We start from the raw sequence: 13,571 nt of genomic DNA, 5'->3' as shown, positions 1-13,571 counted from the left end.
TGAAAGCGAGTGCTGTTTTTCTTCCCGTTTATTGGCTCATTGTTGTAAACTAGCCTTGTCCTTGGACTGGAGTTTCATAAGCATTTGTGGTTTGACTTATCAGATGTTACTTACTTACTTACTTACTTATTTATTGTTGTTTGGTTATAGTTGTCCCTATTTTCTCCCCTGCTCTACCCACAGCTTTCCTCCCACAGTCAATCTCCCCCACCCCATTGACTTTGTCTGTGGGTCTGTCATACGTGTTCCTTGACTTGACCCTTGCCCTTCTTTCCCCCATTATCCTCCTCCCTCCTCCCCTCTAGTTACTGTCAGTGTGTTCAGATATATGGGTACATTAAGTTCAAATGTCACTCAGAAAAAATCTGAAGCCTGATTTTATTTCCCTAATATAGGTGGTGTTTCATTTCAAGAACACACACACATACATTGGCACATGTACCTCTGAGCATATATGAGTTTGTCATCCTTGTTTTCTTATAGATGGTGGTAATAATGGCTAATTAAGACTAAGAACCTGGAATCGTGATAGTTTATTCTAGGAATTTAAACACTGACGTTGTTTTCCTTGCTCCTTTAGGTCCCGTGGAGCATGTTCATCTCCGAGTTCCATTTGTCGCCATAAGAAATAAGGAGATCAACATCAGTGCAGTCGTGTGGCCCAGTCAACTGGGGACTCTTACCTACTTCTGGTGGTTCGGCAATAGCACGAAGGTTCGGCCCTTTCTGCCTGGTGTCTGATTAGAGCTATACTGAACACTTCTGGGCTCCAGCTTCTGTGTTAACATCGGGAATGCTGGGGATGTAGGCAAAAGGATGTACTTAATGAAGCTATGAGTCCACATAACAGAATACAACATAACTCCCTAGTTCATTATTATTATAGGGAAAGTTCAAATAACCCTAAGGAAGTAAGAGTACTTTGAGAAACTGTACTAATTCGGTTGTTCTTTCTCCTGTGATCAATATTTCTAAAACTTCTTTGCTCCATCTTGTTTTAATCCTGGAGTTTTGCTAGCTATATAGTATCAAGGAAATCACATAGCATTTCTGAGATTAAGTAACCCCATTTACAAAATATGCATTAGATATTTAAATGTAAGGCCATGAGGAGCAAGTGAGACAGTGCATGTAAAGAATCTTTATCAAGACCTACCAGTATTCTCTGAAGGCCAGGGATCTTAGACATGGTACTAATGTTGCCAAGTCACACCAAAAGGTGCTATAGGGGCCAGACTCTACACTTTGCAGATGCTCCCTGCTCCCAGCCACTCATGGGAAGGACTCTTGTGTCAAAAATAGCCACACTTGTATAACAGAATCTGGGGCAGTTGGACTGAGGGTCCCTCAATCTAGTGGCTTAATGTTCTTCTCTGTTCATGTTACAGTCTTTGCATTTTCCTTGGCCATTTTTGATGTGATTGGTATTGCTCACCTTCAGTCTCTAGCTTTATTTTTTAAAATAATTTAAGAAAGCTATCATATGAGACTTGGAAATGCTGAATATCTAAAAGGGGTAACTCATATTTAATTGCTGCTGTAGTAATTCTTTTGAAACATGGATGGAGCAATGCTTTTGTTTGCTTATTTCAAGATGATAGGAGAACTTCAGTCTCTGCATGAAAGGAGTCAGAGCGAAACGGGTCAGAGTCCAGCACTGCCATGTGCTGGCCAAGTGAGCTTGGTCAAGATATTTGACTTCAAAATTAACTCACTCAACTGCACACTGGAAATAATAATATCTATGTCATCTTGATGGTCACGCAAACTAAGTAAGGGAATATGTATCTCCCTGCTACACACTAGGTACTCAATAAATGGATGCTTTTCATTTTGTCCTAAAAAGTGGAAGTTAGGATGGATTGACAAAAAACGGAACTAGATTCATGGACCAAGAGCCCTTCTTCTCTTTGCATTATCCATGCTATATACTTTCAGATTTATTTCGTAGAGGAGGCTCCTGATGGGCATTTCTGAGATTATTACCAGGCAATGGGCATGAGGTTAATTAATAAGATCCCCACTTAGTACACTAAAGAAGTAGAGCTCCCTGTTTGAGATGAGCACCCCAGGGTGAAACAGCTGATTAATTGTAAAACCCTAGTCTCCAAGCTCCCTCCTACAAGGTACTGCCCTCTCCTTTAGCCCCAGGTTGCTTTAGCTGCATCACTCTGCCTCCTAGAGGTTATAGAGCCTCAGATCTTCCTTCAAAATTCAACAGACATACATGGCGAAGGAAAAAATATCATTTGGGGAAAGAAAGTGAGGAGAAGAAATTTAAGTTCATTTCTCTTCTGATAATGTGAGGCTTTGGCTGCTAGCCAGGGAATTATTTTCTGTTACTGCTCATTTGCTGGTGACTTTTACTGGGAAACTAATGTGTGTAAGGCGGGCAGTCCTTGGTCATCAACACAAGGTTTTACTCAGCAGCCTGCAAGGAGCCTACCACATGGTGTTTCTCCACAGCACACCATGTTTTTCTTCAAGTGCTGCTTCTAAGAACTGAAAAATGAGACAGTGTCTGATAAATATTTGATAAATAACCAGAAAAGCAGATAAAGGGATTGGAGAGTCCAAATTCAATTTCTCTAATGATTACCTGTGTTAGCATGAACAAATCACCTGATGGGAGGCTCAGTGGTCATTTCTCTAAAGTGAGAATACTAATGCGTGATCCATGAACATCAAGCTAAAAAGTGTTTATCTATCTGGCTCATCTGTATTATGCCATGTTATGAGAGGGACATTTTTAAATAACAGAAGGGCATTAAAGCTTTTAGAATTTATGATGACATGAGGTGTTCCTTTGGTTAGTAATTATCCATCTATAAACATGAGCATGAAATGCTGCCCAAATACCAAGATTTGCAGGGTCTCACTCGTTGATTGTTGTTCCCAAAGAAACAAGAGAAGGATAATACATGAGAGGCATTAGACAAGAGTGGTTTTGAAATAGGACAATAGTGGAGTGGAGTCCAAATATAGATTCTTCCTGGCTCTATGTCTTCAGTTAAATCTTCTTTTTTCTCTGTGCCCTGGTTTAGTTCGCTACAGTGTCCAAGGTATTGTAGTAGTCACTATACTCTAATATTGCTTTGAGGATCAAGTAAAGAAAGGCATGTCAAGGACTTCAAATACATCTAAGCATGTGAACATATCAGTTGCTCTTGTGCATGCTCATCATTTGCATCAATAGCATCTACATGTTGGTGACAAATCTAACTTGGTTCCATGCATTTTCCTCTTACCTCCAAGAATGACTATTCAGTCCATTTGAAACAGATATGTTTTCAGTGCTTCATTGCAGCACCATGCCACGGGCACATCAAAGCACCCTATCCAATCCTTAATCCCATGACCGCCATCTTTGGCTCACAAATGAATGAGTGTTTTTGGTGTCATGGTGAGTCCTCTGATTTTAGAGCTAATTGGATCCCTTTGACTAGCAAAGTGACCTGTAAAAGGAGCTAATACTAATTTTAAGTTTTTATTTCTAATATTGCTTTGTATAAATCTCTTAATATATATTATTTTATTCAATCATTAGAAATCACTGAAAAAGAAGAAATCCCATTGTATAGAGAAAACAGGCTAATTAGCTTGGAAGGTAGTGTTTTGTGGGTATATGTGTGTGTGTGTTTGCGTGTTGTGACTAAGTGAATTGGACAGGTTTACTCAGGTGGTTGAGTTAAATTATCTTTCAATAATAATCAATTAATAAATACCCCACTCCTTCTGTCTAGCCCTCTGCTTGGTGCACTTGGGAACCAAAGAGCATTCACAGCATTGCCTCTACCTTCAAGGAAATGACAGTGCACTCAGAAGGCAGGATAAACACACATGCAATGATTATGATTGGTGAGCAAGTGCAGTATAGAAGTAAAAAGAAAAGAGCAAGCATTCCTGAAATCCACACGTCGGCTCATACACCTGCAGACTTAACAGTGAGATGTGAAACTGAGTCAATAGCTGTATGGATCTTCTTCAAGAGCCTGTAGTTTATGTTACATGTCATGAGGACTACAAAGCAGAGTAGATTCCAATTGTTGCCTTCAAGAAATAGAATCTATTTGAGAATATGAGGTTCACATCTAAGAAGATACTGTAAGATAACAGTATCTTACAGTATTATAGATGCTGTAAGGCAACAATACCATAAGGTACTGTACTTAGGAATGTGTTCTTACTAGCCCAGTCCAATAGCCTAGAGCAGGGGTGTCAAACCCATTTTTACCAGGGGTCACATCAGCCTCACGTTGCCTTAAAGGGCCAGATGTAACTTTAGGACTGTATACATGCAACTTACTCCTTGACAGTTCAGTGAGTTTTGCACTGCCGCTGGGTAGAAACAAGGTGCTGGGCCAGATAAAACAAGGTAGAGGGCTGCATTTGGCCCTTGTTTGCTGCCTATGGCCTGCAGGGTGATGGACATAGAGTTTGTTGGTTATGGAATGGGTTATATGTGAAGTTTGTCCTAATCCGGCATCAAGGGAGCAATAGAATTGAGGCAGAGAGGAAGGAAAGGAATTCGCCTATGAAGTTAAGACTTTGGGCATAATTGTGTTTGTGTAGATCATGTAGACTGATTCAAACAACACGGAGGATTCAGAAACGTGAACGGAAACTGGAGAATATAATGAAAGGTGGGAGGATAGATAACGGGTGGGCTTGAATGATGTAAATGAATGCTCTTTATTTTGTTGTAGAAACTCGGATTTTGGAATGCATGAAGGAAGGTAGAAGCAGATTCACAGACAGTGATACTTAGACACTGAGATACTTTTGAAGAGTTTTTGGATGTGTGTGTGTGTTTGTGTATGTGCATTTGAGGAATTTTCTTCCAAACTGAATATTCACATTCTATAGTCATAGGTAATATTCTATTCATACTATTTTACTTTATTTCTTTCTGTTTTTATATATATTTTAGAGATTTCACATAGTTCTAGTCATAATATATTCACATTACACATTCTGCCTTTGCTATTTTATATCATAACCACTTTTCACACATTACTATATAATCTGCTGAAGGTTTTAAGGAAGGCGAGAATATTGATTGCATAGCCTGCCCAATTGGGGAGTGGCAGTTTTCATCAAGGCATACATTGACATTGTACTGATTGCATGATATTCAGTATTAACTTGACTTACTGTGTTTGGCAAATTGGCATAGGCTGTATCTAAAGATTTCCCAGAAGTTTCCGATTTCATTCATTTGTCAAGTGGAAGTCTCATAACTAAATAGTTACTCAGAGCTTTGTTGGTCTCTTGCTGGGTTCAGTGGATAACAAGTGACCTGTCATGCACGAGGGGTTCTCTGCGGGAAGGGATGTAGCGCCCACCCTAGGCAGGACATGAAGTGTTAATCCAAGCAGTCTCGCCGTGGGCTGGCCACAGAGCTTGGACTCAGACAGAGAAGGCAATCAGCTGGCCCCACCTGTTCAGATCTGTGGGGCTCTGAACGGCCAGTTTGCTGGGATTAACAGAGGTCTGGCTTTAACCAATGCATCTGCTTGTCTAATAGATCCTGTAAGTGAACCTTAGACACTTGATTTAACTTAGCATTGTGCTCTAAATATCAGTGGCCAAGAAAGAACTCAAGGATCCTGTTGAGTGTTCCAGCTTTGCAAGGAAGGTGATATGAGCTGCAATGCCCTAAGAGCTGATGAAAAATAAGAACAATTTGGAAAATAAAATTAGTTCCTGCCATTTCCCCAGCAGTGAAGCCTGGGGCCTGCCACCCGGAGACTGAGTGTTACCTTTCAGCACAGTTTGTTTCCGTGGCTCAGAGCCCTGTCTGGCTGGTGGAATGGCATTGTCCTTCCCACCTCAGTTGGCATTCCCTTGTCTCGCTGCTCTGTGTCCTTGCTTGGCCCCTGGATCTCCTAGGGAAGCAGCTAGATGAGGAGAAGATCAAATCTGCTGGGATAAGAGGTATTTCTGTCTCTTCAGAAAAGAATGCCATTGGCCGGCACGGTTCTAACCACCTGAATCTAAAGCAAGAAGAGAGTACAGAGAAAGGAGAGGGGGCCCTGCAGACCCCTGAGAGCTGAAGAAGGTGGCGGGGAGTCATGATGGTTCCCTGAAGACTGACTCAAAGGAAGAGAGATATCCTGGTGGTGAGAGGTGGGAAGGAGAAGAGAAATAGCTGAGGGCCATCGCACCGAAACAGAAGGGCAATCACAGACAATGATTTGTGGAGTCAAGAAAAAGAAAAACACATAGATTATCCCTTACTACTTTCTTTTCTTTCCCAACATTTTATTATTAGAACCTTCAAATATACACTAAAGTTGAGATAATTTTATAGCGAATGCCCAAATATCTACCACCTGTAGAGAATTTTAAAGCAGAAGAAATCAAATTGTTATCATTGAAAATTCTGAGCTAGGACGGAATTCCTGTCCTGCAGGAGGGACGCTGTCTGACAGCCACATCTCTGAGCCTCTGTGGGGTGCTGCCCCCACATCCAAGCCATGTTCAGTTAAGATGCGTGCGTTTGCTCTGTGAGTACTGGCTGACACCCACCCCTTAATGTTCTCTGCATCCCCACCAAGCTACATGCTTACTCTCTGTCCCATTGTTGTCCTGACACAGAAAGGAGAGGGAGTCAGCTCTCCTGGGTTTGTGATATCTCCTTATGAGTTGCCTTAGAGAAGCCTCCTCTTATTAAGTCTTACCTCGCATACACCAGAGAACTTGACAGGGTGTGGACCTCAAGATGACCACTGAACAGTGACTTGTTAATCTCAAGAGCTTCATTCTCTAGTCTCCAATAAGCTCCAGATTTTATCAAGATTCTAATTTGCAGGAAAAAAGAGTTCTGTTTCTCTTTTTATCCTAGGCAAATCCTCACCTCAGTCATAATAAGGAAAATAAAACAAAAAGGAAAAAGGATTAAAACGATCAGATATATATGTTTATATTTTTTTCAACCTATTAAAATGTTAGAAATGGCTTAAAATGGATAATACAGATATAACAAAATAAAAATCCAATACTACGACTAGGAATCTGACTTCTATCTATATTCTGTTATCTGCATAACAGTGTGCCCAAAGTGGGTGATTCAGGAATCAATAAAATACAGTCACTTCTCTGAATAGTTTTACAGTCCAGTGGCACACAGGTTGAAAATTCAAGGGACATGGAATATTGCAGAAGAGAATATTGGTTTTATTTCCAGAGCCAATAGGAATCGGTTACAAAACATGGTTCTACTTTATGCCAGGAGAAGGAACAGAATGACAAGCAAAGTCAAGTGTTCACTCTTTATTTCTCAGGATTAACACTTTACCGTTATTACGGTTACAGTATTTTGAATTTATTAATACTCTTCTTAGATACTGGATATAATCACAGTTTGGGGAAGCTGTATAATTTTCTCTCTTCCTTTTTCAAGTTAGGATCCCTTAGGGATATGCAAATGCTATGCAGATTTTGACAGTCTGAGATTTACAGGAAAGGAGGAAATTTTATATTGCTCAGAGGATTAAAATCGGTCTTTCTACTCCCTTTAGCCCCTCATCACCTTGGACAGCAGCATTTCCTTCAGGTTCCTTGCAGAGGGAACCAATACCATCACCGTTCAGGTGGCCGCTGGGAATGCTCTCATCCAGGACACCAAAGATATAGCAGTTCATGGTAAGCCCTGAAGACTGTCCTTGAGAGGCCTCCTCCTCCCCCGCCAATCCCCTCTCTCCACCCTAGTGATAGCTGCTGGCTGCTTTGGAAATTCACCAGGCCATGAGAAAATGATGCACGGCCACAATTGGCTGCCAAACCTTTTTCCTGCCTTGTTTCTGAATAAAGACAGGGCTGATAAGAGGAGACGGGCACAGACAGGCATTTGTTGTCTTCTGGGATGTGTCTACATCGCAACCTAATGGTCTCATTAGCTAGAGACTAATCATACGTTGGAATGATCATGAGCTGGGAAAACTGTCATAGGAGCAGCTAGATCTCATGTCCTGGTGAAGTATCTACAACAAACCTGCAGCACCCATTTTTTTGCGGGGATGAGGGCCCCTTTTTTGTGATTTTAAAAGTTGGAGGAATCAGCCCTGGCTGGTGTAGCTCAGTGGATTGAGCGCGGGCCTGCGAACCAGACGATCGCGGTTCGATTCCCAGTCAGGGCACATGCCTGGGTTGCAGGCCAGTTTCCTGCAGGGGCCAGTTCCCTGCAGGGGATGCACAAGAAGCAACCATACATTGATGTTTCTTTCCTCTCTCCTTCCCTTCCCCTCTAAAAAGATAAATAAATAAAATAAAATAAAATAAAATAAAATAAAAGTTAAAAAAAAAAAAAGTTGGAGGAATCATGGTCCCTGACCTTGAAGAGCTCATAGCTCAGGGACTGAAATGAACTACATATAACCTATGTGTTTTTTTGATTGGTGAAGATTCTAACATTACTGGCTGCAAAGGGTGTACATGTGGCTAAAAATATAAGGATGGAGCAAGGCAGGAGAGGGGTAAATAGGACAGCTGTCCTGTTCTGAATCCTGGAGCACCATTCTTAATTTTTAAATTTATTTTAAATAAAATTGTGCTTTTCCCACCCTCTCAACCAAGCTCCCCTAAGTCCCTGAACACAGTCATTATACCAGGGGTTTTCTAGAAAGTTGTACTAGCTCCTCTGGCCTTTTCCTATATTTATTGCAAATATGATGCTCAGGCTCTCACTGGGCATCTCACTGGGCATCTAGAAGATGTTTTTAACTAAATATTTTTATTTAAGTATAAATATAACACAGAAAAGCACACATTATAAGGGTTTTAGCTCCATGAATTACCCAAAGTGAACGAAGCTGTGTACTCACCAACCAGATGGAGAAATTGAACATTACCCACACCCTAGACCCAAGGTTTCAACCTTCTTCCTAGTCCTCCCACACCCCAGCCCTGAGGCAGTGCTGGCAGGATGGACAAAGGAATGGGGTGGGGGGGGGGGGCCGGATAAAAGATTCTATTCTCATTAAGCCCAACTTGTTAATGATTTGTCACTGGCCCTGTGTGATACCACTTACACTAGCAAAAGTCTCCTTCTTTGAGGGTTTTATACATACTTTTCATTTCAGGTAATGTTTTTTTATAAGAAGCACCTAAGATGTTAGGAACTAAGAAAAAGTGGTAGGAGCACAAATCTCCTTCCAGTCATCAAATCCCACTTTCTTTCAGAGGCCAACAGCCAGGCTGAAATGAAGGAATTGTAATTGAGTCTATCAGAAAGAGCAGACCCTCTCCCTAAACCATGGGGAATGTGGAGTCTTCTCGCCTTCCACACCCTCTCTCAGCATCACTCCCACCCTCTCTCTTCTTACAGAATATTTCCAGTCCCAGCTGTTATCATTCTCTCCTAACCTGGATTACCACAATCCCGACATTCCAGAGTGGAGGCAAGATATTGGCAATGTCATCAAGAGAGCTCTGGTTAAGGTAAGTGGGCTATGTATTTGCTTAAATCTTTATGAACAAAGCGCCAGATGGTGTCCTCCAGAATAACTTTTCATAGATAAAAACCACTATTCTGTAGCTTGATTAGGTTTTTCTGTAAAAAGAAAGAGAGAAAAAAATGGAAGGAGTCAAAGAATGATAGGGGAATGGTGGGGGTGGAGGAAGAAAGAGAGAGGGGAGAGAGAGAGAGAGAGAAAGAGGCCAGTGTTTGAGGGTGGAGATTGGCCCCATATTTATCCCAATTGTTTTCTAAGACAGGAGCTTGACCTCTTTAATGAAATAATGAGGGCCACTCATTGAGTCTCTACTAATATTATTCACTTGGCTGACATTTTGCCCACCAAAAGGGTTTTCTGAAGCAGACTCTTAGATTCCAAGATCACTGCTGACCATCTATGGTGATCAGAAGGCTAAAGGCCAGGAAACAGAGCCTGCCAGCAGACTTTCTAGAGTTAACCAAGTCAGAGAAAGTTGAAAGGGTTTTGTTAAACCTCTCCTCAGAGCTGGGCACTAGAATATAACGAGGAATAAAACATGGTCAGTTCTAACATGCAGCTAGTTCTGTGCTAGACAGAGGCTTGCCAGCGTATCCAAAGAGCATGGCAAGAAGTGAGGTACTTCATTCAGAAAAGTGCAGGCTTAGCACATATTGGTGATTCAATACATATTTATGAACTATCAGAATGGTCTTTGGAGAAGATACTTGGACTGTTTTAAAGGATAAGTAGTAGTTAACAGGATGACATCTTTCAGGTAGAATGAACAGCATGTGCAAAGCTGTGGACTACTGGAAGAACACAGTATAGTTGGAAAATGGCAGAGTCGGTGTAGCCAGTCTCTAGGTGTTAAGAGCAAGGGTAGATACTGTCCGGGGGGTATGGTTAAATCATTTCGTGAAGGGTCTGAGAAGCTAGAAGGGGGTTGATCTGCCTGTTAAAGGCGCTGAGAAGTGTGAAATGTGTGTTTTTTAAATTTTAGGAAAAATTCCTGACAACAGATTTAGAGATCAGATATCCATTCTAATGGCAACATGGAGGATGGGTTCTAAGGTAGAAAGTAAATAGAGTGGGGGAGGATTTCACAAAAGATGATAGATATAATACCGCCCCTGTTATCCTAGCCAGAGATAATAAAATCCTGAAGAGGAAGGATTCAAAGGCCACTCGGGAAGTTGAACAATAGGATGGACGACTGGTAAAATGTAGTATGAATGAGAGGGAGGAACATACTGTGGGAACCGTAACGATCTGATCTTTCATCTGAGTTTGGAGAAACAACTGGGTGAAGATAACCGGGAGGCCTGGAAATATAAATCTGAAGATCAAGCAGACGTTCCAGCTGGAGGTAGAGATGTGGGAGCCGAGGTGGTGGTGGTCCTCAGACACCCCCCTTTGGGGTGTGTAGGGGCAGGGCAGACACTTCCCAAGACAGAGGAGAAAGCTCCATGGACGGACGTGAAGAGGGAGCTGACAGAAAGCAAAAAGAACGAGTAAAAGTGGAGACATAAGAGCATTCCTACGGGGAATTGTCCAAAGGATGAACTTCACCTCAAATCTTTTGACAAAGAGATTGCTCATAGAAAGGGATTAAAATGAGGCCATTCTTGGATGCCTTTGACTGTGAAACATCCATCACTGTGTTGTATTCTGTATAATTTGATTTATTAAAAACATATAAGCTTTTCAGTACATAACTTGATCATTATAATAGTAATCCTAATAAATAATAATAATCAGCCATGCTAGTTGATACCTTGGTCTTAAATATCACTAAGAAATCACTCGTATGTCCCTCTGGATGAGATTGAATGACTCCGGACACATAGCTCCAAGGTCCCTAACTTACTGATCGATGCTCCCCAAGATGACAGTTTCCTAGGACAAAGGGTCACACCAGCCCCGGTTTAGACACAGGTTTAGGCACTTCACTCCATGGGGTAATTCTCTGCATTTTGTCCTCAGCCTGGTCCCTGGAGACTTGTTTCCTGTGACTGGTTAGGATAAGCCTTCTTTCCCTGAAGCCGTCGGGCACCTAGGCTTCCTGCTACTCAGGCCCTTGCCTTCCAGCAGGATACGCTGAGGCCTCTGGCAAAGCCAGCTCAGGTCCCCAGGGGGTACCTCTCTGCATGGTGGATGCTAGGTTTCTGACTGCTGCTTATTACTTCTCCTCAAGTTGACCCTGTTCACTGTTTGTTGTCACATTCCCCAGAGTTCATTCCAATCTCTACATCTAGTTATAAAGCTGAGCAAATGGGAAACAACTAACCCCGCCCCTTCCATGCAACCCAGCAACTACTTATTGAGTCTCTGCTCTGCCAGACATCTTTTGAAGAGTGAGCTGACCACAAATCCCCTCCAGCAGGTCTGGGCAAACATGCGATAAGAAGCTATCAGAGAAAAGACTAGACTGATGGATGTACTCATCTGTCACAGTGGACGTGATCTAAGTCCCCTGTGACTGGAGGTAGTGTACTGGGAGGGGTGAGGGCAGGACGCTGGCATGGAGGAGGTCACTTTCAGCAGAGACCATCAAGGAGGAGGCTAGAAGTTCTGCCAAAATTACATCATCATATTTGGATTGGCACAAGAAGTAGTGTTCTGGGTGAGACCTTCAGGAAAAACAAAAGAAAGACTAGTCATCTGCTTTATAGTGGGAAAACCCAAGAGTTTGGTTTTCATTAGAAATTTGCTTTCAGACAGAAGTTTCCTTTTAAGTTTTTATCACAAAGCAACATAAACACTCCTTTTACTGAACACTCAGGAATAGAAAAAGGAACTCACAATCTCAGCATGTTAGCATAACTTTTAGTGTTTTGTTTTGCTCTTTTACTCTGATACACTCTTATTTTTATAGAGTTGTAACTAAAGAAATAGAAGGACGTAGATCAGAATGCGGCTATCATGAGGTTTTTTTTTCATATCGGCTCACAGCACTAATTGTCATTTTAATGGTAGAGAAACATTCCATCAGATTGATGATATCGTTATTTACTTATTTTCAAACATTTTTGTTTTTCCCACTTAGTTGCTATTAGAAGTAAGGATGGAAGCATGTCTTCCTGCATATGCCTTATTTCTATATTTTGGAATATTTCTTTAGAACAAACACTCCAACTTGCAGTAATTGAATGAAGGGTCTGCAAATTTTTATGGCCCCAAAGTCCTCTGAAAAACAAATTGGCAGTCCGTACCGATTTTACTGCTGCCAGCAACAAATGAGGGGACCTCTTAATTGAAGCCTCACCAATATTAACTGTTTTAAGTTAATAAAAATTCCTGCTTTAGTAAGTGAAAACCAGTGCTGCTTTGCTTTTTTGCCTTTCATTTGCATTTCCCAGGTTTGTTTATAACTTCTTCTTCCTCATTTGCAGCCAGTCTCTGTTCATGTTTTATCCAGAACTCTAGTGCAGAAAAACAGAAAATACGTGGGGAGCTTTTGCAAATGTTCCCAGCAAACAATAATTTGGAAATTATTTGTAATAGCATTTTAGCTTCAGTAAAAATGCACATGAGAGCAGAGGAGGTTGTGAAACTAGTAATTCCTTACCTAGCCCTTCTGGTGGAAAACGGAGCAAAGCCTGAACGTCCGTTAGATCCTGTGCCTAAAGTGCTGCATTTAAAAAACCTATACAAGCCTTAAACCTGTGCATGTTCTGTTCCTTGTCCTTGACTCAGGGAAGGCTAGCTCCTGTAGGACTTCACTCTTTGGTTTGCACACCTTTGCAGGTAACTGGGGTCCCGGAAGACCAGATCCTGGTTGCTGTGTTCCCTGGCCTCCCTACGTCAGCAGAGCTCTTTATCCTCCCCCCAAAGAACTTGACAGAGAGGCGGAAAGGCAATGAAGGGGACCTGGAACAAGTAAGTAAAAGCGAACTTGGCTAGAACACTAGCTTGCACTTCACATTCTAGGGGGACCCAAAGTTAATTCCACCCAAATGGGGAGACTAGTTCTCTCCCATTAGCCCATCATCCTGCTACTATTTGTCCAGTACTCAGGGCTTTGAAAAATAATCAGCCTAATCCAAAAATAAACACAGATGCACACAGACTGGAGCAATCAGCATCATTCATTCCAACGGCTGGCATTCCTACACCTTGCTCATATCTTCCACA

The 13,571-nt window shown here is 41.7% G+C and overlaps 1 protein-coding gene across 1 annotated transcript in view; it reads left to right on the top strand.

Annotated features, from left to right (window-relative positions):
- The window catches only part of SORCS3 (sortilin related VPS10 domain containing receptor 3), a 557,219-nt gene that overhangs the window by 532,035 nt on the left and 11,613 nt on the right, over positions 1–13,571 (top strand). Inside the window, exons 20-23 of the mRNA XM_037063981.1 lie at positions 581–714; positions 7,524–7,647; positions 9,329–9,441; positions 13,185–13,316. Of these exons, the coding sequence (XP_036919876.1) occupies positions 581–714; positions 7,524–7,647; positions 9,329–9,441; positions 13,185–13,316 (503 nt within the window). The remainder of the gene's footprint in view (positions 1–580; positions 715–7,523; positions 7,648–9,328; positions 9,442–13,184; positions 13,317–13,571) is intronic.

Source organism: Sturnira hondurensis, unplaced genomic scaffold (genome assembly GCF_014824575.4).
Source record: "Sturnira hondurensis isolate 20B ecotype Veracruz unplaced genomic scaffold, ASM1482457v3 Scaffold0014854, whole genome shotgun sequence".
Taxonomy (NCBI): domain Eukaryota; kingdom Metazoa; phylum Chordata; class Mammalia; order Chiroptera; family Phyllostomidae; genus Sturnira; species Sturnira hondurensis.
This window is presented reverse-complemented; position numbering and strand designations above follow the sequence as displayed.